This window comes from Cygnus olor (assembly GCF_009769625.2).
Source record: "Cygnus olor isolate bCygOlo1 chromosome W unlocalized genomic scaffold, bCygOlo1.pri.v2 SUPER_W7, whole genome shotgun sequence".
In the NCBI taxonomy this organism is placed as follows: domain Eukaryota; kingdom Metazoa; phylum Chordata; class Aves; order Anseriformes; family Anatidae; genus Cygnus; species Cygnus olor.
Genome location: NW_024429078.1, coordinates 888,760 through 911,710, shown reverse-complemented (window position 1 = coordinate 911,710; position 22,951 = coordinate 888,760). Strand labels below are relative to the sequence as shown.

Sequence of the window (22,951 nt, the reverse complement as noted above, 5' to 3'; positions counted from 1 at the left end):
TTTATGGGGACTCCAAAAGCGCCATATTTATCCCTGGGTTTTCTGACATTTTTTCCAGCATTCAGCTTTTGACCTGCTCTGCAATTACATGGCACCACAGACCTTCCTCACAGAGCCTCTGCCAACCTGCTGGTTTCACCACTCTGTGACACTAGCCCTTTAACTACAAGCTACGTACAAAGTCTTCCAATGACTTGAGTCACTGAAGAGTTTCAGCCCCAAACTGACACAGTCACATCCTCTGGAATCCAAAGCTTTCAACTGAAAAAGCGCACAATTTCAGGGCCTTTTGTCTGCGAGGTGTTTTGCTCCTTTTAAGTAGTTGGTGCTGGTGATTTCCACTAATGCGAACACAAAGATAGTAGTCACATAATTGAGGAAGAGTTTACGTCCATGGTGGAAATTAAAGAGTTTTCATACATTTCATACATTAATAAATGACAAAATCTACTCCTGTTTATATGATACAGAAGCACTAGTGGTTTTACTGCATATATGGACAAAAGCTTCTCCTTTTTTGTCACTCAAAGAGACAGGGATAGAGAAGTATCATGTCATTATATGTATATATATGTATGTATAGAAATGTACTGATACAAAAAAATAAATAGAATAACTTGTCCTGCGTAACTGACCATCTTATGGGTGAAGTATCACAAAATCAGTTTTGTCAGAAAACCTTTCACAGAAAACACCTTATCACTTATGATCCATTGAGTGGTCACTTAGCAAAGCCTTCCAAATCCACCATGCAGCATGGAAAAGCAAAAGACTAGATCCCGATTCCAGCTACACCTGTGAAAATCCTGAATAACTCCCTGGTACTAAGAGAAGTCTTCAGCTTCCACAACAGGTTTATCCACATAAGCTGATAAAGGTGCAGAAAACTCCTCAGAATTTACTTTTCCAAAAACAGAGTTGCTTCAGTTCAAGCAGAAACAACATGGTCAGATAAAATGTAAAATATCTGCTTTATCCTAATGAAATTACACACCTCTGCAGCTCGTCCTAACATAGGTTTGAAAAACCTATGTTGCCATCACTGCTGTTAAACTTTGTTAAGTCAGCGCCTGATGCTTCACTTCTTAACAAGGCAGTTATTTGTTTCCCAGGCAATCGCTGGCACCTGCCTGCCTTTTAAAATCAGATAATAATTGAATATGAGGAAAGTGAGATGAAGTAAAGGAGATTTAATAAATAGAATCTTTGCTGCAGAGGGAATTTCTGTGGCAGTGATTACGTTACTAATTGATCAGCACATTGCCTGAGAGAAGCCAGAGACGACAATTGTACTTAGCACTGTGGCTGAAAGCAATGCAGTCAACTACCTCCTCGGCTTTCGCTGTCCGCTGGTTTCACCTGGATTGGTCTGTTCATCTGTAAAAGAAAGCAAAGAGAGACAGATATTTAGCAATGGAATCAAACCTTGTTATACAGAGCCTTGCTTTGTATTTTACCGTGCATCACAGTTAGCATCAGAATAGACTCCATGAGGAGGGAAAAAAGCAATTAGTAAGCAAAGAAGTGACAACAGAGCACAGGCTGCTTGGGCAGCTTCTTGGTCTGAGGTGAATCAGTGTCACCCCATTTACCTAACAGGGGCTCTGCTGAATCACACCAGGTGAGGGATCTGACTCATTTCACACAGGTCATGAAATTTTAAATGTAACTTTTTAAATTTCTAATAGTTCCTTTTGGAAACACTGTGTCAGAACAGAAGTACTTTGTTAGAACATATGTTTCAGTGAAACTTTAATTGCAAAGGTTTCTTGAGATTGTCATGGTGAAAAGAAAATGGGAAAGTGAATTCCACCTCAGCTACTAGCTCAGTAGGACAGTCAGTTGTATGACTATCAGAGTCATACCAGGGGAATGAGACTTAGATCTGGCTTGTCCACATGCCATGGAAATGCTGGGTGTTGAGGATTTTTTTGAGAGGGTGGGTGTAGTATGCAAGTCAAAACCTCTCCCTGTTTTGATTTTTCAGATGTCTTTTTCCTTTCTCACATCAGAACACAAGCACATATAAAAACCTTGCCATTGTGCTGTGAATATGATTTATGTTCTCTGACTTATCCCTGTTGCTCTGTCTCTGTAAGAGAAGCACTGGGGACCATCACTGTCACCGGTGTTAGGCGAGGTGCAGAGCACAGCCACCTCCTCCGGCCACTTGGGCCCAGCCCGGCTCCTGCCCAGCCGCTGGGGCCCAGCCCGGAGCTGGGGACCAGGGTCTCTGCCCAGGCCAGGGGACGTGGCTGCCACTTTCCCTTTTGCAGGCCCAGCAGGTAGCAAAGCTGGGCACGTACCCCAGAGACACATGGACGCACGCGGACAGACAGGACGCTGACACAGCCAGTCACACGGGCTGCCCAACCAAGGGCTGCCTTCAGCAGCACTTCCACACCATGTTCACGTACAAGCAGACACAGCCAGCCGAGCATCCCTGCCTGGACCCAGGCCCCTTGCCCACTTCACAGGTCGCCTCCTCACTGGCTGGTCCAGCTTGAAGCTCGCTGGTGAATGCACATGCACACCCCGTGGGCACCAGGCTGGGGGAGATGCAGATGCTCGGCCCCCAGCAGCCGGCCCCAGGCCCAGGGGCTGTGTCCCCCATGGCTGCAGAGCTCTGCTGTTTCTGCACCCTCCCAGTCTGGGCCCCCTGGTTCACGTCTTATCAGCTGCAAAGGCTAATCTTCCTCAAAGGGGACCTGTAGTTTGATAGCCTGCCTGTCAACTAGTGTGACTGGGAGGTTTGTCACTTGTCATTGTCTCCCCACTTAGAAGTCCTGGATCGGATAACCCTGCTGGAATCCCGCCTCCCTTTCTAATTATTCCTTGTTGCCTTGGAAAAGGTCCTTGACCAGACACCCTTAAAGGAGGCGTCTCCTTCTACATACCCTTACACCCAGAGCTGCTCACTCCCAGGAGAAAGGGGCAGCAGATGTCCACGACCATCTTAACTGGTGGTGCCTAACACGACATGGGTGTCTGATGCACAGGGTGAGGATATTCCCCTCCTGTTAATAGCTAGGGATGCAGATTGGATTGGAAACTGCTGAGATTTTCTTCTGAAAGCCTCTCCCTGCCCTTCCTCCACGTCACTTAAAGCAATACAAACACTATGGGGATGATCTACTCAAAATATTTTTTCTGTGTGACCACCACTGAGTGGATTGAAATTATCCTTAGGTTTGGCAGCTATGGAAATGGTAAGCTCAAACAGGCATCACAAGGAGCAGAAATTTAGATGGCAATGGAAATCTTCCTAACAAAGACCAAAAATTTGCTGATAAGTGTCACAGGATGCCTCCCTCACCTCAAAATAAAACAAACAAACAAACAAACAAATAAGAGGCAGATGGGGGTTAAACTGAATATGCATACTTTACAGAGACTGATGTCCCCCACAGGGATCCCACAATAATTGTGGCAAGTCCAGTAAAGCTATTCTGGCTCTCAGGCAGAATGCAAAGGTTCTCAGAGCTGCCCTCCATGTCTTGCCTGCAAAAATCATTGACCATAGCCACCCCTGTGCTCTCAGACACTGGGGCCAAAAGCCACAGCCCTGCTGAAGCTTTGTGCTGGAGTCAGGGTTTAGCCTGCAGATGCAGGGATTATAAATTTTATTCCTGATTCTTCCCAATCCCAGACAGGTATAGATCTGAATCATCGTCTTTTCTCTAGAAAACATTGGAAAAATTAATCTTATATCTCTTGGCTTTGCAATGAATGACTTGCAAGCTTTTTAGTTGTCATGTCCTGTATCTAGTCAGTACTACTATTTAATATCTAAATATTTTACTACTCATTTTCTAGCATCTCTATGCTTCTCCTCCAGTGTTTCCATTACCTTGGAGAACAGTAGGGGTGATTCTGCCCCTCCCTTATTTGTGGCTAATTGCAGTTGGGCAGCAAAGCTGTTAGGTTTCTTTTTTCTTTTTTTTCCTAATTTTTTTTGAAGTAGTTCATAATCATTTAGATTTATTCTAATTGCTCTGCACACATATTTAGTAATAAAAAGTTATCAAACTGGCTGACAAGTAGGTTAAGATGATGGAGAGCCTAGCAGATCCTGCTGCATTGTTGTCTCAAGAGGAAAATGTACTTAGCCATAAACTGACTACAGTTAGATTCACACTTGGAGAAAGAAGGATCAATGGCTCCAGACACTACTGAGCAATTTCTGCTCTCCTGTATGCCTGTATCCTCTAAAAAGCTCCAGACATTTTAAGTGCTAAAACCAGCAAAGAATCTGGTACCGGATGAACCTTGTATCAGACCCTGCTTCTGCAACTATAAAGAGCTGTCGTTCACACGTGTATCATAAGATACTATCAGGGCCGGAGGCAATGTATTTGGCATCAGCAGGACAGACAGCCTGCAATAGCTCTCCTGTAACCACATGTGAGTAGCTAGCTGCTATAGACATTTAAAGATCTGTTAAACATAGGCGATGAGTGTGATTTATGTCATATAAGTAAAAATGTCTAAAACGTGTGATTTTAAGCCACTCCTCAGATTGGTGTCTGAGATGAATGTGATGAATAGTTCTCTGCAGTGCCTGTTCCTCTCCACTGATCACAAAGGTAGTCTATGCAGGAAGGTTAGAGTTAGGTGAGATGAACCACATCTTAGTCCCCATACACAGGATAATAAAGCTGAATGCACCTCTGTCTCCCTGCTCTGATTTCCCCCATTGTAACTGGTTTGTGTTTACAGCAGGTTGGTGTTGACATCATCCACGTACCAAGGTCCAACTCCAGAGCTGTTAACTGACAGCTGCACTCACTGTCTATATATGGGTTCCTAATGTGGATACAACAGCTAATGTAACTTCAGTGGTGAGAGGAGGTCCCTGCTGCTTATGCCAAAACAGCCAGAACCTGCATCCCAGGCAATCAGAAAGAGAAACAGTCACATGAGCTAAGAATTTAGAAGAGGTGTGCTAGTGGCTGCAAAAATCACTGCTGAACTCAAGTAAACTTTGGATCTAGCCTTTGGAAGAACTGGAAATAGCTCTTCCTACTTGTGAAGAGCTGGATGTGGTCAGTTTGCCATCAGGCAAAGACCATCAGGCCCTTTAGCAAAATGAGAGGAGATGATATTTGGTAACTTATTTTTTGAGATTGGGGCATGAGGGAGGAGAAGAAGAGAATCTCTGAGAAAAGGAAAAATAGAGGGAGGGAATGGGTATCCAACAGATGAAGAAAAAAATGAGGAAATTAATAAGTAAAAGGCTAGTGTAATTTAATGTACACTATGATTTATACACTTGACAATTTCTTTATAGACCAAAGAGAAAGCGCTGCGTGCACAGAGCCCATAATACAAATTGAGATCATCTTGACATGAAAGACACCAATTATAGGGAGAAACATTGAGAGGAAAATAATTAAGTTTCTGCTCTCCATTTATGGAACTTTTTTTCCCCCTTTCCTTACACAGCCACTCTGGGAGCAATCAGGTGACATGGGGAGCAGAAAAAGGCTAAGTGGGGAAATAAAATAGCAGAAAGAGGTACCTTCCCCAGTCTGGGGAAGCACCTGCCTGGAGAGAAGGGATTTCAGAGGTTCAAGCTCTCTGCTTATTCTTCAGCTGAGAACTGTCATGGTTTTAATGCAAAGAAACCAAATTTTTTACTCCAAAGCACAGTCCCCTGAATAGTGTTTTGAGGAATAATGGTATAGATATCTTTAATATCTGTCCTGCCTTGGTGGACCCTTAGAGTGTGATAGGAGAAAGAAGGAGTCCTACGGCACTCAACTGGGCTCACAACAGGAGGAAAATGCGTTGGAGTAAATGAGGTTGTGTAATGCCATCTTTGCCCTGAACTGGAAAGGATGGTGACCCCAAATTACTGCTTTCAAATGCCTTCTGAGGGAAGAGCTCATGTCATTACACTGCAGATAGTGCCACTTAGTGAGGATGCCTCTTCTCGGTTTTGTGAGAACTCGAACCCAGAATTGGTAGAGTTACTTTTGAGAGAGCCAGCACATGCAGCCTTAAAAACACTGTGTCTCAGTGTCTAAAGCACATTTTCTCCAGACTTTGGGAAGGATCCATCATGTGCTTTACATTCACCCTACTACATGGAGCACAACTTAGGCTGGTATCCAAACACCTAGTACCTGCTGGGTCTGGCTGTGTATATAAGGGATTTGTGTTACATTTTACTCCTGTCTCGGGAAATCCAAGGCAGACACTGATGAAACTTCTCTTCCACATCTTCAAATGCCTCCAGTGTCATGAAATGCATGTGCCGATAGCTGCCAATACAGTCAAGAATGATATCTCTCACACAAGCTTTTCTGTAGGAACTTGTAGTAGCAATCATAAGAGCCCTAGCTAGGCCAAGAAGAAGACACCTCACATTTGAGGAAAACAGAAAAGTGTTAATACCAATGCCAATCAGCAAATCTGATTAATGCCATGGGCAGCCATAAGGGATCACAGGAACTATAGATATGGTTGTGAGCTTTTAGTGATTCCTGTCATTAAAATCTTTAAAAGAGATTTGGCATCACAGGGAAAGAACTGGGTAGGCTGATCCAGCATTTAACTGACAGATGGACTGGATGAACACTGGAAGGCTCTCCTCTAGGAATAGTTGCACTTCTGTTTGTTGCAATGGTCCTCCTTTCCTCTGCCCATGGATGCTCTTTGTGCTCCCCTTTGAAATAGGATCACGGTTCCTCACTCTAGATTATCCCTGCTGAGCTGTCACAGTGAAAGAAGCACAGCGTTTTTATCATCAGTTAACCCAGCTTATCTCCTCTTTAGCCTCTCTCTTACCCTTTATGGCCTGACTAAAAATGTTCATTCTCTACATCAACCGTGAACATCTATTTGGGGTGTTTATAAGATTCCCAACATTATGGTACCAGAATGCTTAATAGTCATAAAACCATTTTAAGTCTGGACAATTTGTTTTTTTATCCCTATTCATGACGCAGAGCCCAACTTGGCCACAGTAATTATTTGGAAGGGCCTTACTCAACATCATTGCCAAGACAGAGGTGTGCTGAGGGCCACTGAGGCACAAAGAGATTTAGGAAAGAGCCAGAAAATATAATTTGGGTTTCTGGTTCCATATGAGAGACTCACTTTTCAAAGAAGTGGCAAGCAACTGTGGAAAATCAGTTTTATTCACATCTGGTTACCAGTGTGGCCTCAGGCAACCTCTGTGCCTCAGAGCCCCTGTCGGTGTTTGGGAACTATGGGCGCTGGGTAACAGTACAGGTGTGAATCCGCCCTACTGCAGGACAGGGTGCTGCAGGTCTTTTCTCCACAAATGCTATAGGTGGTTGGGTTGATGGAGGAGTAAGAACTCCAGGTGCACCACACTGCTCATTTTCCTTTCGTCCTTTGTGTCTTCATCTCTGCTGAAAACCACCTTTACTATTGCCTTTTCACACCTTGGACAAAATCACTCTACTCATTACACTTCATTTTGGCTTTTCCGTCCTTTTGCCTAAAACCAACTAATTCAACTAATGCCAAATGCCAACCTCCCACATCAACTTACCACTTGCCCCACCTACCCCCACCCCAATCCTCTCTGCGAGTAGAAATGCAACATCATTTTTCATGTCCAATTACAGCCACCATGGTGCCACTGTTAAAAGGCAGCGCAGGTACTCCTGTCAAAAAGGGTTTGAGTTACAAGAAGCGATGAATTGCAGCAAGCCCTTTTTCAATTCTCTGCAGAAATGAAATGTCAGAGCTTGCTGCTGTATTTTTCTCAGTACCATCAGCTACAGGCCACTGCAGGAATTAGACAAGGGACAGACACTTTTCTGGATCAGGATTTTTTTTTCCTAAGGTTGTCATTTTCTCCCCCACCAACCTTTTTCTGCTCCCCTTGGCTTTCATATTAATTTAGCAGGTAGAAGGATCACCTGGGAAAGAAGAATAGAAAACAGAGAGAGATTATTTCTCACTGTCTCCATCTTTCTTCCTCTCACCACTCCTACTATCCTTTCCTTTCTTGTCTCACTTTTTCATTACTAACTAATGTACATGGGGTTTCCAGCCAGGACTAAGGCTCTACCAGGTTTGAGAATAGATAAGCATAGAGTTAAATACAAGAAGAATAAGGGAAAATACTAAGGATGGAGACTTGCCTTGAACAGTTTCAAATGAGACCAGAGACAGGAAGGAAAAGTGAGGAGGGGGCTGCTGAAGATCACTGAAATGCCACTAATGGTTAGGAAGATGATGTCCAAGGCAGAAGCGAGCACTGTTGGGGATAATCTTCTGGCTGTGCTGAAGGATTAAGTCACTTCAGGAGACAAAATAATAATAATAATATATAAAAAACAATTCTAGATTGTATGATGTTTGAGACCATGGAAGATGACTACATTGATCATTTATGTAATAATAGTCCTTCCTCCCCTCGTTACAGGGCTTAAGAAATTTGAATATTCCCTGACAACAGATCAGTTGGGTATGATTAAGGCTTTGTATCAAAAACTGTGAGGAAAGGTATTCTGTTGTCCATGTTTACTGAAGTTCCCAAAGAGTCAGGCTGGAACAGTCTAGAGAGTAGAGGTGTTGACCTCTGTTAAGGCCTGCTTAGAGCTCTACATTGCCTTCTGGATGAATTTAGTCATATCATTGTATGTCTCTTTCTCAGCTTTCTCTTCTGTAAAATGAATACAAAGACACCCTAATGTACCATGAAGGTGGTTGATGAAAAAATGGTTCTAAATGTTGGTGTTAAACAAACAAACAAAAAAAGTGTTCCATAATTTCTATGCCTGAACCATGTGGGCAGACATAATGGCAAATAACAAACTCTTCTTGCCCAACCACGTTCTGTTCTGTTGGGTATTGTTCAGACATCAGCCCTCTAAATCAATGATCAAACACTGCTGTGACCTGATGGCAAAGGATGGGATGTAGATAGGAGCTAGCAGGTCTTAGCAAATGCGTATTGGGCATTACTGCATCTGTGTACCCAGATCCTAATCCCATCCTCAAACATTTGCTTCCTAAAGACACCACGCATTTCTTGGTGATCTCATGATGTTAACTGGACACATGGATAGTTTAATAACTGACCTGAAATTTCCAGAAAATATGGCTACTCCTTATTGCTTCAGAGGGAAAGTTCTTTCTGTTCAAAACCATCCCCCAAAATACCAGAAGAAATTTCCTTTTACCACCTCTGCTGACCTTCTGGGGGCCTGCCATGTAAACAACAGTAATCCCACTTAGGTCAACACAACTACTTATGTGAGTAAAAGTATTGGCATGAATGTGTTTCAGGAGTGGGTCATAACTTTTAAAGCATTGAGCAAAATCTACTGTGATTGAAGGCCCTAAGGAAATACAAAGTATGTTAGTGTCAAAGTTGGAAAGGCCAAGAAAATCACCTACAATTGAATTGTGTGTGTGTAATTGCAAAGTTCAAGTAAATCACTCTGTACCTGATTCTGAGTGACATAATTGAATTACAGTAATCTAAACTAGATAGCCCTGAGAGTGAATCCAAAGCAATCTCCTCTCTGAAGAAAAAAAAAAATAAACTCAGGGCCCAGGTCCTCAGCTCAGGGAAATTTCCATAAACATTACAGAATCAGGAAAGCTGTTTCAACATGGGTTAGCTACACAGACAGCTTTTTGTATTTGTATACTGCAGCTATAAAGCATAGAGCAAAAACCTACTCCTGTGGGACCAGAGGTAAGTTGCATGAATTGCCATGTGATTACATGTTAAGCATACTTTTGTGTGGGCAGCACAAATTGATACAGCATTGGATTAATGAAAAAGCAGGAAGAGGAAATGCTTTAGAAAGTTTGATGAAAAAAATCACATTGGCCTGACTTGTGGGAAGCACTCACTAGTAATGAATTGCATCTGAAATGACTCTATCCCAAACGTTATCTGGCTAGCAGACTCTTAATTCCTCCCTACCACCGTCTTCCTGGCCTGACTAGATGTGTGTCATAGACATGTACACAAATAGATGAGAAGACCTGAAATGGGAATGTATGAGGTATGAAAAAAATATCTTGAAGTGTCTGACCTTTACAAATCAGTCAATGCTCTGGTGCCTACCCCCAAGAATGATTGCTACTGGCCATCCCCACACTCCGAGTATTTTCTATATATCATATAAAACACATTATGAACCATCCATCTAACTATCGATTCATCTTTCCACTTGTCTCGTGTATATAGATGAACCTAGAGGGAGCTTAAGTTCAGTTCATGTTCACGTGCAGAGCCTATGGCTTCTGTCCTGGTTTCAGTTAGGACAGTTAATTTTCCTCCTAGTAGCTGGCAGGGTGCTATGTTTTGGATTAGAATGAGAAGAGCGCTGATAACATGCTGATGTTTTAATTGTTGTAGAGCAGTGCTTACACCAAGCCAAGGACTTTTCAGCCTCTCTCTGTCCTGCTAGCGAGCAGGCTAGGGATGCAGCAGGAGCTGGGAGGGGACAGACCCAGGACAGCTGACCCAAACTGGCCAAAGGGGTATTCCATACCATCTGACGTCATGCTGAACAATATATAGGGGTGGCTAGCCGGGGTGGAGGGGGGGGGGCGGCTGCTCGGGGATAGGCTGGGCATCGGTCAACGGGTGGTGAGCAATTGCATTGTGCATCACTTATTTCGTACACATTATTACTATTAATACTATTATTATTATTATTATTATTATTATTATTATTATTGTTATTCTTTTCCCTGTCTTAATAAACTGTCTTTATCTCAACTCACAGGCTTCACTTTCCCGTTTCTCTCCCCCATCCCGGAGAGGGAGGGGGGAGGGTGAGCGAACGGCTGTGTGGTGTTTGACTGCCAGCCGGGCTAAACCACAACACTTCTAATCCAAAACTTCCTCCCTGCAAAACAGTTTGGTCTGGAATTTGAAGAAACCGCTGATCCTGTTAGTAACAAAATAAAGACTTGCCAGTTCCACAGATCCTTTGGTTTGTTCTTGGGGATGCTGAGCGTGTGCGCTACACATCACAGTGTCTCTGTCTTTAAATGAAGTGGGGAGGGCCAGAGGGGTTGATGGATCTCTTTATCAGGGAGCGGAGTGATAGGACAAGGAGTAATGGTTTTAAACTATAAAGGGGTAAATTTAGATTAGAATATTAGGAAGAAATTCTTTACTATGAAGGTGGTGAGGGACTAGAACAGGTTGCCCAGAGAAGCTGTGGATGCCCCACCCCTGAAAGTGCTCAAGGCCAGGCTGGATGGGGCTTTGGACAACCTGGGCTGGTGGAAGGTGTCCTGCCCATGGCAGGGGGGTGGAATTAGATGGTCTTTAAGGTCCCTTCCAACCCAAGCCATTCTGTCGTTCTGTGATTCTATGATCTCAGTGCTTTGTGGGAACACCCAGTGCTCAGCAGGCTTGAGGAGAGTAAGAGGAACAAAACACAGGGTGCTTGGAACAACAGAGCCTTATTTCCCAAAGCAAGAGAGACAGTACAGCTTGTGTTTTTGAGTATTTATAAATACTGTTTCATATACAAATCTGCACGTGGAAGACACAAGCAGGAGATCCCCTTAGAGCTCTGGGCAGTCACACAGTAAAAATGTCATTAGATAGGTCTACTTTCACATGCTAGGCTGTGTCATCACACACATGGTGTGCCCTAAGGTACTGCTGCGTTTGTACTCATGGCTCTTGCCAGGTGCTTGTGCACTTGACCTTTCCTTGGAAAGAAGAGGGCCTGGTAGATGTTGACTTCTAGTCATAGCCGCGTGCACAATGACATGTAGGAACTTGGAGACACTTTTAGCTTGGTGTCTGTAGTCCATGGCCACTTGCATATGTGAGAAGTCCCTGGGCATTCAGTGAGCATACCCAGGCATGGAAAGTGTCCCAGGCTTGGCGCAGTGGTGATGCTAACCTATATATAAGGGCCTGTTTGTCTGAGGATCCTGACAGCAGAGGTGTAAGTCTAGAAGGGACACTGCTCATTAAATCTACTTCCCTGCTGATACCAGAAGCAATCACAATATGAAATTCTGTTCATAAACGCATCCCATTCTGATATAAAACCAAGTCTTTTTCTGTCCTTACCTCCCATCTTCCCTAATACCAATAGGAATAAGCTTTTCCGTATCGTCACCTCTCTTCTTCTAATTTCCCACTTGAGTTTATTTCAAGATAATTTACATCCAGTTTTAAAATGTGCCCAAACGATCTTTTATCTAAAATGGTTCTTCTCTATCCCTGGCATTTTCTATTAGCCAACTCTGCATGCGTTTAGCAGAGCAACCACGTCCTCTTTTAGCCTAGATATTGTGATCTCAACTCTTTCAGGGCAGAGCAGCAGCATAATCCACACATATGAAAGTAGCCCATACAGATACAGCCTTAAACTAGCCAGCATAGCTCACAAATAACAGCACATAGGTGGTCACATAGAACTTAAATGAGTGATATCAGTAAGTGCTGAGGGTCCTAGATCCGCTTTGCAATGTGTGCTCAGCTCAGGTGTTTGCAGTTGCATGGTTATCAGCACCTGAACCGCCTAGTTTAAAGCCTGCTCTCAGACCCTTTATGTGAGCTGGCTCACAGATGCTCTCAGTGTTGATTGGCTCTGAGGTTCCCCAGTGCTGCCTGCAGCTGGTGCTCATTCAGGCAGAGGCATAGCCCGGAGGGTGCTCAGGAGCTGCCTTGCTGAGGAAGCACAGATAAGGGGAAAGGATGGGGTGTTGTCTGTGTACAGGGCATGTCACGATTTTCTGTATGTTGGGTGCTCTCCACAGAGGCCAGAGGCCTCTTCGCTGTGGATTTCAGTGGGACAGGCAAGCAAGCCAGAGATACAGATGTACTACTCAAGGTGTTATAGACTTAACCCCTGCCCCTTCACTTAGAGATGAACATCTGTTCTCATCTTTTCTTTATCCTGAGCCCATGACCTCTGGCTGTTGGCACTTCCCTGCTGTGCTCTTCATTCTCTAAGCTTTATGTCTTCTTCTGAAGCAAGACCCAAATGCTGCCTTTGCCACTAATGGTTGCTTGGCTTGCCTTTGCAGACTTTAGGCAAGGCCAAGCTCCCATTGACTTCAGTGCTTTGAGTTCAAAAAGAGCTTGGCCACCATCCATCCAAGCAGATTAGACCTTCTGTGCTTGTGGCTTTGTATGCCTGGCCACAAAGATAAGAACCACAGCCAGCCCTTTTGCCCATGGAGAAATTCTTTCCACAGCAATACCATTTAACAAACAACTGAGTAAGCAGTGTAAATTAACTATCTGCTTTCACCCACTGACAGGTTCATGAAATAAAGGCACTCTCACTGATGTAGATGTGCAGGTAGCCTCAAGGCCTGAACTCAAGCACAGTCTCCCCAGGAACTGAAAGAAGGCATCACAGGGTTAATGCTGCAAGCAGGGTTTTCCTTGGAACTGGAATAACCCCTGTCTGAGCCAGAACACTGGTCCTGCTTTCAAGAGTGTTTGTGCTCTTCCTTATACCCCAATTTCCCCTTTCCCAAGATTTAAGTTCATCCATGGGGGAAGCTTGCCACAGGATAGCAGATAGCAGTCCATTCTCTCAATCCCACATCCCAGGAGGACCAGACCTAAACCTATCCCAAGTAGGATGCTGTGGCATTTCTGAACCATAGGGGCTTCCTTCTCATGGCATGTCCCTATCATGATACAGGTGGTATGGCTGCACTCTCAGTTCTATCGATAAATAAATGTAGTCTAATTATTTTAAGATAACCTGAAATAAGTCCTGTTCAAGCAAAAGCAAAGCAAAACAGAACAAACAAACAAAACCAACCAACCAACCAAAAAAACACCACAACCCAAAAACAAACAAACAAAAAACCAGCAGCCATGCCACCTTCTCCTCTGCTTCATCTAAACTGATTTGAAATCACACCTCAAATCAGATATGTGAAAACCTTGCCTACAGATAAACCTCTTAGCTGTGTGCTAGATCAGGGCTGCAGTTCCTGATGGAAAATAAATAATAATAATAATAATAAAAAAAAAGCAAACAAGGAAAGACTCAGGGAAAGAATAAGATTATCTTAATCTTGACACTGCCCCTTTAAAGAAAATCTTCTGTGGAAGGGTTTAGAGCATTAACTTATGCTTCAGTCCTCTTTCACAGCTAGGAAATGCATATTGGAAGGGGATTTTAAACCTATTCAAACACCCAAGTCAGCCCTCTCTTTGTTCCTAATGGTGAATGAATGAGTGAATAGGCACAAACAGGAACCTTGCAAATATCAGTACGGCTTTCAAAAAGAAGAGAAAGCAAAAATTCTTAGCTCCCCAAACATTTCCCAAATTGGGAAAAGCATAGAAAGATTAAGGAAAAAAAAAAAAAAGACAAAAAAACAACCCTAACACAAAACTACGATCTTTCCAGATTCCCAGTCCTCAGAGTCAGTGTGATTCCCTGTGCTCATTTCAGCCCATCCAGAATCAGGCCCTCCGACTCGAGAGGAGCTTCCCCTCACCCCCATCAATGTATAATTGGTATCATCTGGTCCTACGTTTTGACAATTATCTATAACATAATTATGAGACTGATGAGTATTGCTGATTAATTATGCCATCCTTCAAAGTTGATCTGGGTACTTAAAATAAACAAACACCCTGGTTGGGCAACAAAGGTGATTTTCTGTGCCTGTTCCAGCCAGCAAAGGCTAGCAATTTCATTCCACCATGCAGGGATGTGGTCGGAGACTCCCAGGGATTTGTTTCTGATCTGTCATTCATGTGGTGCTGCTTCTCTTCTGGTTTCTGACCGCACCCTGCTTTCCCCCTCCTGAATGATAAATATTTCCTCTCCACTGAGAGCTGTCTAACAAGAGTGATGTCTGATACTAATGCGTTGCTGATGCTTTCCTCCTCTGTCTAATTATGCACAAACATTGCCTTCCTTTCTTTTTCTCTCTGAACAACCACTTTTTTTTTTTTGCATCAACATGCATCAAAGCATTAAACAAGACATTCCATTAATTTCTTCATCATCATAACTTAAGTCTGGGACGTACCCTTTAAATATTCATTCAGCTATGAAAACTGGGCATTAAAATTTTAATAATGTCAAGCTCATTTGAACTGAGCTCCTGGGGGACTATTACGATACAATTAGAATAAATATGGTGATTGATTTGGTGTAAAGGTTCACCTGTCCACATCCGTTAGTGGCTGGAATCAGCAAGCCACCTCTGGCATCACAGCCGATAGCTTCAGGCTATTTACTCCCTCCTTCCTCACCCCCATCAACTTTCCACTTGGTTGCCAGCTCAACCCCCCAACTTTCTGGCATTGCCTGTTCAGCTTGGGTAAGGTTGGAAGAGGAAAACCAGAGAGGCCCCACTAAGAAGAGAGACTGAGAAGAGACTGCACTTTCCTCCGTCCTCTCCCTCTTTGTGCTGTGGCATTTGATTAAAGATGGAGCATTGATCAGAGCCCCTAGAAGTTCAGCCATAAACTTTCCGGCAGTATTAGCCATTAACCTTTTTACAATATGTGTCTGAACTCCCAAGGTCTGATTCTTCTGTGGGGGTCAGGAGCAAGCCTATGCAACACTGACATGTCTGAACCAATGCAGAGGAGAGCAAGGCTTGCTGCTTTCTAGCAGCGTCCTTCCAAAATCACAGTGGAGAAACAGTCTCACGTTGTGACACTGAGAGGATAAAAACACAGCGAGGGAAACGGAGCAAGAAATCATGCTACTTAAGGAACCTTCTGTTTCAAACATAGAATCATAGAATCATGGAATATCCCGAGTTGGAAGGGACCCATAAGTATCATCAAGTCCAACACCTGGCACCACACAGGTCTACCCAAAAGTTTAGACCATGTGACTAAGTGCACAGTCCAAAGGCTTCTTAAATTCAGACAGGCTTGGTGCAGTGACTACTTCCCTGGGGAGCTTGTTCCAGTGTGCGACCACCCTCTCGATGAAGAACCTCTTCCTGATGTCTAGCCTAAACCTCCCCTGCCTCAGCTTGACACCATTCCCGCGGGTCCTATCACTGGTGATTAAGGAGAATAGGTCAGCACAGGATGTTCTCAAGTATACAGACAGATAATTAAAAGAGTTTGGTCCACTGGGTGCTGAGCATATTTGAAAATTTGGGCCAGACTGCACTTTCTCTCCCCTGCAGTGTGAATTAGGTGCTACACGGTATAAACACGAAATGAGAGAAATCAGAACCACAACCAGAAAGAATAAACAGTTTTGTTTGTTTGTTTTTTGTTCTTAATATCATCTACTTTAAATAAACTACTCATTGATCCTTTGAATTAGGGTGTAATGCAAACCTCTCTGTATTTAAAAGTAACCCCAATCTAGCACCGCATACAAGCACTGCCAGCATTTTTAGCTTTACACTTTACCATCAGTCTCCTGACATATGGTGCTTTCCTTAAATCCTCAGCTTCTGGACCCTCACAAGCTTTTAACATTTTTTCTTTTCCAGAAGAAAAGAAGGTTCTTAATGCTCGAAATAGAGCTCAACAAAAAAAAATAAAAAATGAATACATGGAAATAAAATCTCTTATTTGTATTATCATATCATACATGATTGCTCAAGATAATTTATGATTGATGCATCTTTACAGAAGGCAATGTTAATTACTATAAGCATTATTTGCTTTTTACTGCTTCAGGCTGTTTCTTTCCTATTTGTGCTTTGCTTAAAGATACCGATCCTAAATCTGTCACTTTCTTTTTCAAATTCAAATCAAGTCCAGACCTGTTCCCATGCATTTTTTCTACTTCCTGCATTATTTACTTTTCCTAACAAAGTAAAAATATATAAAACTGCCCCAAAACACATTTTCTGTTGGAAACTAAAACAAACAAGCAAATCCTTTGATTAAATTCTATAGGACAAAAATGTACATATGTGTATCTTTAGAAAATTCCTTATATTTAGGATCTGCTCTTACTACCAGCAGCTCATTACCTGGCACTTTAGTTAGTGTACTTAGCCACGAAACAAAATCCTTCATAAAATTTATGATCATTTGAAATCAACAGGTCTGGTTTTAGTGTTTAATACCGCTCTCCAAGATGCTCTTTGTTGTTTGCTTTGTTATCGATACTTCTAACCATAATTCTCGAGCAAGTTATACAATGACTTTTCCCATGTGAACCCCTTTACTCTTGTAATCTCTGCTTGAAAGATCAGAGTTTTCCGGTGAGGGAACTGCAGGCCTAGTTAGATGAGCTCCTGTGACCACCCTTGTTATTTGCTATCAGAACACATAACTGAGGTGACACAGGAGAACTGGTCGGAGTTTCTAACCTGACAGTGAAAAGGAAAATTTCCTGGCCTAAGACTGTCATGGGCAGTGAAGGCCAGGATTTGGTACTGACTTTTTAAGCCATGCCCATTTGATTCCCGAAAGCATCCAGAAGCACAAGATGTCAACCCCTGCCAGTACTACAGGCCGTTACCAAAGATGTTTCAGTGCAATGCAACCTAGTCCTGTACGATTTCCATGTCCCTTTGGGGCCCCCTCCCTGTCCCAAAGAAGAGATGATTTAAAATAAACTCAGCCATTGCACACTATGATACAGAGACCAGAAAGGGAGTAAATGTTTATTAGATGTTGGTTTTCTCAGAGGAAAAGGAGCAATTTGGAAAGTCTGAACCCTACTTGCTGTAAATGCAGAGCGTGAAAAGATACAGCCATGAAATCTTTTTAAAGTCTGTTACTTATCATCTTCTTCCCCACTAAGTTTCCTCCATGGAAAAAGGGGTTAGGTAGTAATCTTTACCTTCAGGGCCCATTGTGAGGATTAATTAGATATTATTCCTACAAAATTGTGAAGTTATAAAATGCTATATAAGCTCTCAGTATTATTATAATGTGCCATACTCTGCATAATGTATGCCTTTGCAATATTACCCCTTGGTTGTTCAAGACTACAGAACTGCTGCTTCTAATTAAGTTAATGGCTTCATAGGTTGGTAATTTAATAAAACAGACTGCTTAAACCAGCAAGGTATTGATTAAATGGGGTGTGTGCAAAGGGGAATTTATATTTGTTAGAAGCTCCACAAATCTAAGGTATCAAGGCACAGATAATGCCAGTATAATAGTCAATTACAGAGCGGGGAAGGAAGGGCAGAACTGGAAGCCATCTTGGACAGCAGTGTTATGTACCGCTGCAGTCAGGTATTTGGGGCTGCTCTCATGAGCGAGCGACGGGGTGCAAATGCAGATCAGACTGCACTTCTCCCACCTCTCCCAGTGATTTTCCAGAGGCTGGGAAGCTCTTCATGACTTAAGAGAGAAACTGTACTGCTTCTTTCCAGCTGGCCTTACCCTCCTGGTTTAACTGTAACACCACACAGAAAATAGGAAATAAGGTGAAAAGTCCTACTTACTTAATGAAAGGACTCTGCTTGCACCTAAATCCCAGCCATCTCATGAAATTGCCTTCCTGAAATAAGCACCTGGCCTTGCCCATGCAGAGAAATGGGCTGCCTGGCGTCCTCCAGAGGGAGCTCTTGGCTGCCTAAATTTAGACATCTAAATTATGCAGACCCAATTTCCTAGGTGGAGAAATTAAGGGTTTACTCTGGGAAGCCTGCTTCATTAGGTACTTAAAATGAAGTTAGTTACTTCAGCACTTAGTTAGTACTTAGTGCACAGGCTGGATTACACCTTTGACTCCACCAATGGCCTGGCTTTGGTGATTTTGGACTTTGGGAGCAGCTCCGGGGGCTTCTGCTGTCTGCTGGAACTGGTAGGAAACATCTACCACGAACTTTGGGGAACAAGGGAATGAATCCCTCCATCTTGGCACTCTTCTGTGCTGTAAATTCCAATTCATAGCTGCTTCTGTGCTGGCACCACCGAGAGTTAAAAGTTTTGTTCCTGTAACATTTCTCAAGAGCTCCAGCTTAGGCAAATATGAAATCAAAGTGATCCTTTCTTTTGTGTTCTATGTCCCTCTGACCCCAAAGAGCAAAGCGAGTAAGCCAGGCACAGCTACCCTGGCTATTTCGTGTATAGAGAGCAGCACCCACAAACCTAATGAGAGGTTTTTACAGATGTTTTCTGAGCACTGACAGATAATCAGGAACAGGTCCAAGCTGCAAAGTTTCATCTGTTAAAAGTTAGGCTGAAATTTCCCATAATAAGGGCCACCCACTAAATTCAGGTCCTGACTCAAACACAGCTGGCTTAGGAGGGCATATGGCCATTGTGGTGCTGGCTGGACTCAAACTTGTTCAGAAATCTGGCTCAATTAAACAGTTACTCACTCACATCTTTATCTGACCCAGCCAAGCTTCCCAGCCCAGCCACCTGCACTTCTACAGGGCTCCATTCAGACATGGGAAGCTGCTGAGGTGGACATGGACATGGGGATGCTTGGCCCTGCAGATCCACCTGGGGGTCTCAGGCTGAGCCCTGGGCAGGCTCTCTGGCAGGGCAAGGAGCGTTTTGTGTCTCCAGAGGTAGCTGACATCAGTGTTCGCACTTTGCAGGGGAAGAGCTGGCTCAGCAGAACCAACAAATACTTGGAGAGTGGGAAGTCTGACATCAGAACTGGATGCTTTTCCTTCTCCCTAAATATTGCGCTCTGGCTGGACGACAGGTTATTGGTCCTGATACCTGTTAGTCTCTAGTCTGCTTTATGGCAGGGGTCAGGCTGCTTGATGGAAATTGTCCTCCTCAGTCTTAAAAGCTGTGAACTTTGCTGAAGTTCAGCTTTCAGTAAAGGCTCGGGACAATTAGTTTGCTGCTCCAGGTACTGCATTCATTCCTGTTGTGGTTTAGCCCGGCTGGCAGCCAAACACCACACAGCCATTCGCTCACCCTCCCCCCTCCCTCTCTGGGATGGGGGAGAGAAACGGGAAAGTGAAGCCTGTGAGTTGAGATAAAGACAGTTTATTAAGACAGGAAAAATAATAACAATAATAATAATAATAATAGTATTAATAATAATAATGTGTAAGAAATAAGTGATGCACAATGCAATTGCTCACCACCCGTTGACCGATGCCCAGCCTATCCCCGAGCAGCCGGCCCCCCCCTCCACCCCGGCTAGCCACCCCTATATATTGTTCAGCATGACGTCAGATGGTACGGAATACCCCTTTGGCCAGTTTGGGTCAGCTGTCCTGGGTCTGTCCCCTCCCAGCTCCTGCTGCATCCCTAGCCTGCTCGCTAGCAGGACAGAGAGAGGCTGAAAAGTCCTTGGCTTGGTGTAAGCACTGCTCTGCAACAATTAAAACATCAGCATGTTATCAGCGCTCTTCTCATTCTAATCCAAAACATAGCACCCTGCCAGCTACTAGGAGGAAAATTAACTCTGTCCTAACTGAAACCAGGACAGATATCCACCCCTTATTCCATACCATTTATGTCATGCTCAGGTTACACTCTTTCCAATACCTTCTAATTAATCACCATTTTCATCTATGATATATAGCAATCATGGTAGTGATGACATACAGTATTATATGATAATTAACATAATACAATTCAACTCATGGGCTATTCTCACCCAGTATTAAATCCCCTTGAGGTACACACCGGACCTCCCCATTCTTTTGCATTACCCACCAAGTGCATCCAGGTCCCTGAGCAAAAGCAATCCCACGAATGGGTTTGCCTTTTCCTGAGGCGGGAGTAGCCCAGACTGTCTTACCCAGCATGTTTCTTATGTGCACTACAGGAACTTTATCCCCTTCCACAGTGCGTAACAGGTTTGATTGGGCAGGTCCAGCTCGGTTGGCAGATCCTCTAGTATTGACTAACCAGGTGGCCTTTGCCAAATGTGTATCCCAATTTTTGAATGTCCCAGCACCCATTGCTTTCAGTGTAGTTTTTAACAGTCCATTGTATCGTTCAACTTTCCCGGAGGCTGGTGCATGATAGGGGATGTGATACACCCACTCAATACCATGTTCTTTGGCCCAAGTGTCTATAAGGTTGTTTCGGAAATGAGTCCCATTGTCTGACTCAATTCTTTCTGGGGTGCCATGTCGCCATAGGACTTGCTTTTCAAGGCCCAGGATAGTGTTCCGGGCGGTGGCATGGGGCACAGGATATGTTTCCAGCCATCCGGTGGTTGCTTCCACCATTGTAAGTACGTGGTGCTTGCCGTTGCGGGTTTGAGGGAGTGTGATGTAATCAATCTGCCAGGCCTCTCCATATTTGTATTTCAGCCATCGTCCTCCATACCAAAGAGGCTTTGACCGTTTGGCTTGCTTAATTGCAGCACATGTTTCACAATCATGAATAACCTGTGCTGTAGTGTCCATGGTCAGGTCCACCCCTCGGTCACGAGCCCATCTGTATGTTGCATCTCTACCTTGATGGCCTGAGGTGTCATGGGCCCATCGGGCTATAAATAATTCACCTTTATGTTGCCAGTCCAGCTCCACCTGAGCCACTTCAATCTTAGCAGCCTGATCCACCTGCTGGTTGTTTTGATGTTCTTCAGTAGCCCGATTCTTGGGCACATGAGCATCTACATGGCGTACCTTTACAACCAGGTTCTCTACCCGGGCAGCAATATCTTGCCACAATGCAGCAGCCCAGATGGGTTTGCCCCTGCGCTCCCAGTTGTTCTGCTTCCATTGCTGTAACCACCCCCACAGGGCATTTGCTACCATCCATGAATCAGTATAGAGATAGAGAACTGGCCACTTTTCTCGTTCAGCAATATCTAAGGCCAGCTGGATGGCTTTCACTTCTGCAAACTGACTCGATTCTCCTTCTCCCTCAGCAGCTTCTGCAACTCGTCGTGTAGGACTCCATACAGCAGCTTTCCATCTCCGATGCTTTCCCACAATACGACAGGACCCATCAGTGAACAGGGCATATTTCTTCTCATTTTCTGGTAGCTTGTTGTACAGTGGGGCTTCTTCAGCACGGACCACCTCCTCCTCTGATGATATCCCAAAGTACTTGCCTTCTGGCCAGTCCATAATCACTTCCAAGATTCCTGGGCGACTGGGGTTTCCTATTCGAGCCCGCTGAGTAATCAGTGCAACCCACTTGCTCCATGTAGCATCAGTTGCGTGACGTGTAGAGGGGACCCTTCCTTTGAACATCCAACCCAGTACCGGCAGTCGGGGTGCCAGGAGGAGCTGCGCTTCAGTACCGACCACTTCCGAAGCAGATCGAACTCCTTCATATGCTGCCAATATCTCCTTTTCGGTTGGAGTATAGCGGGCCTCAGATCCTCTGTATCCCCGACTCCAAAACCCCAGGGGTCGACCTCGAGTTTCCCCAGGTTCTTTCTGCCAGAGGCTCCAGGTGGGTCCATTCTCCCCGGCTGCGGTGTAGAGCACATTCTTTACATCTGGTCCTGTTCGGACTGGCCCAAGGGCTACTGCATGAACTATTTCCTGCTTAATTTGTTCAAAGGCTTGTCGTTGCTCAGGGCCCCATTCAAAAGCATTCTTCTTACAGGTTACTTGGTAGAGCGGGTTTACAATCAGACTGTAATTTGGAATATGCATTCTCCAAAACCCCACGACACCTAGGAAAGTTTGTGTTTCCTTTTTGCTAGTTGGTGGAGACATAGCTGTTATTTTGTTGATCACATCCATTGGGATTTGACGACGTCCATCTTGCCATTTTATTCCTAAAAACTGGATCTCTCGTGCAGGTCCTTTAACTTTAATTTGTTTTATGGCAAAACCGGCCTTCAGAAGGATTTGGACTATTTTCTTCCCTTTCTCAAAAACTTCCTCTGCTGTGTCACCCCACACAATGATGTCATCGATGTACTGCAGGTGTTCAGGAGCCTCCCCCTGCTCCAGCGCAGACTGGATCAGTCCATGGCAAATGGTAGGGCTGTGTTTCCACCCCTGGGGCAGCCGATTCCGAGTATATTGGACTCCCCTCCAAGTGAAAGCAAACTGTGGCCTGCACTCTGCTGCTAGAGGGATGGAGGAAAATGCATTAGCAATATCAATTGTGGCATACCACTTGGCTGTCTTTGATTCCAGTTCATACTGGAGTTCTAGC

General features: G+C 44.1%; 1 protein-coding gene across 1 annotated transcript in view; it reads right to left on the bottom strand.

The window, feature by feature from the left end:
- The window catches only part of LOC121063021 (CUGBP Elav-like family member 4), a 1,483,068-nt gene that overhangs the window by 1,008,673 nt on the left and 451,444 nt on the right, over positions 1 to 22,951 (bottom strand). The window contains exon 3 of the mRNA XM_040543331.1: positions 1,329 to 1,377. Coding sequence (XP_040399265.1) covers positions 1,329 to 1,377 — 49 coding nt within the window. The remainder of the gene's footprint in view (positions 1 to 1,328; positions 1,378 to 22,951) is intronic.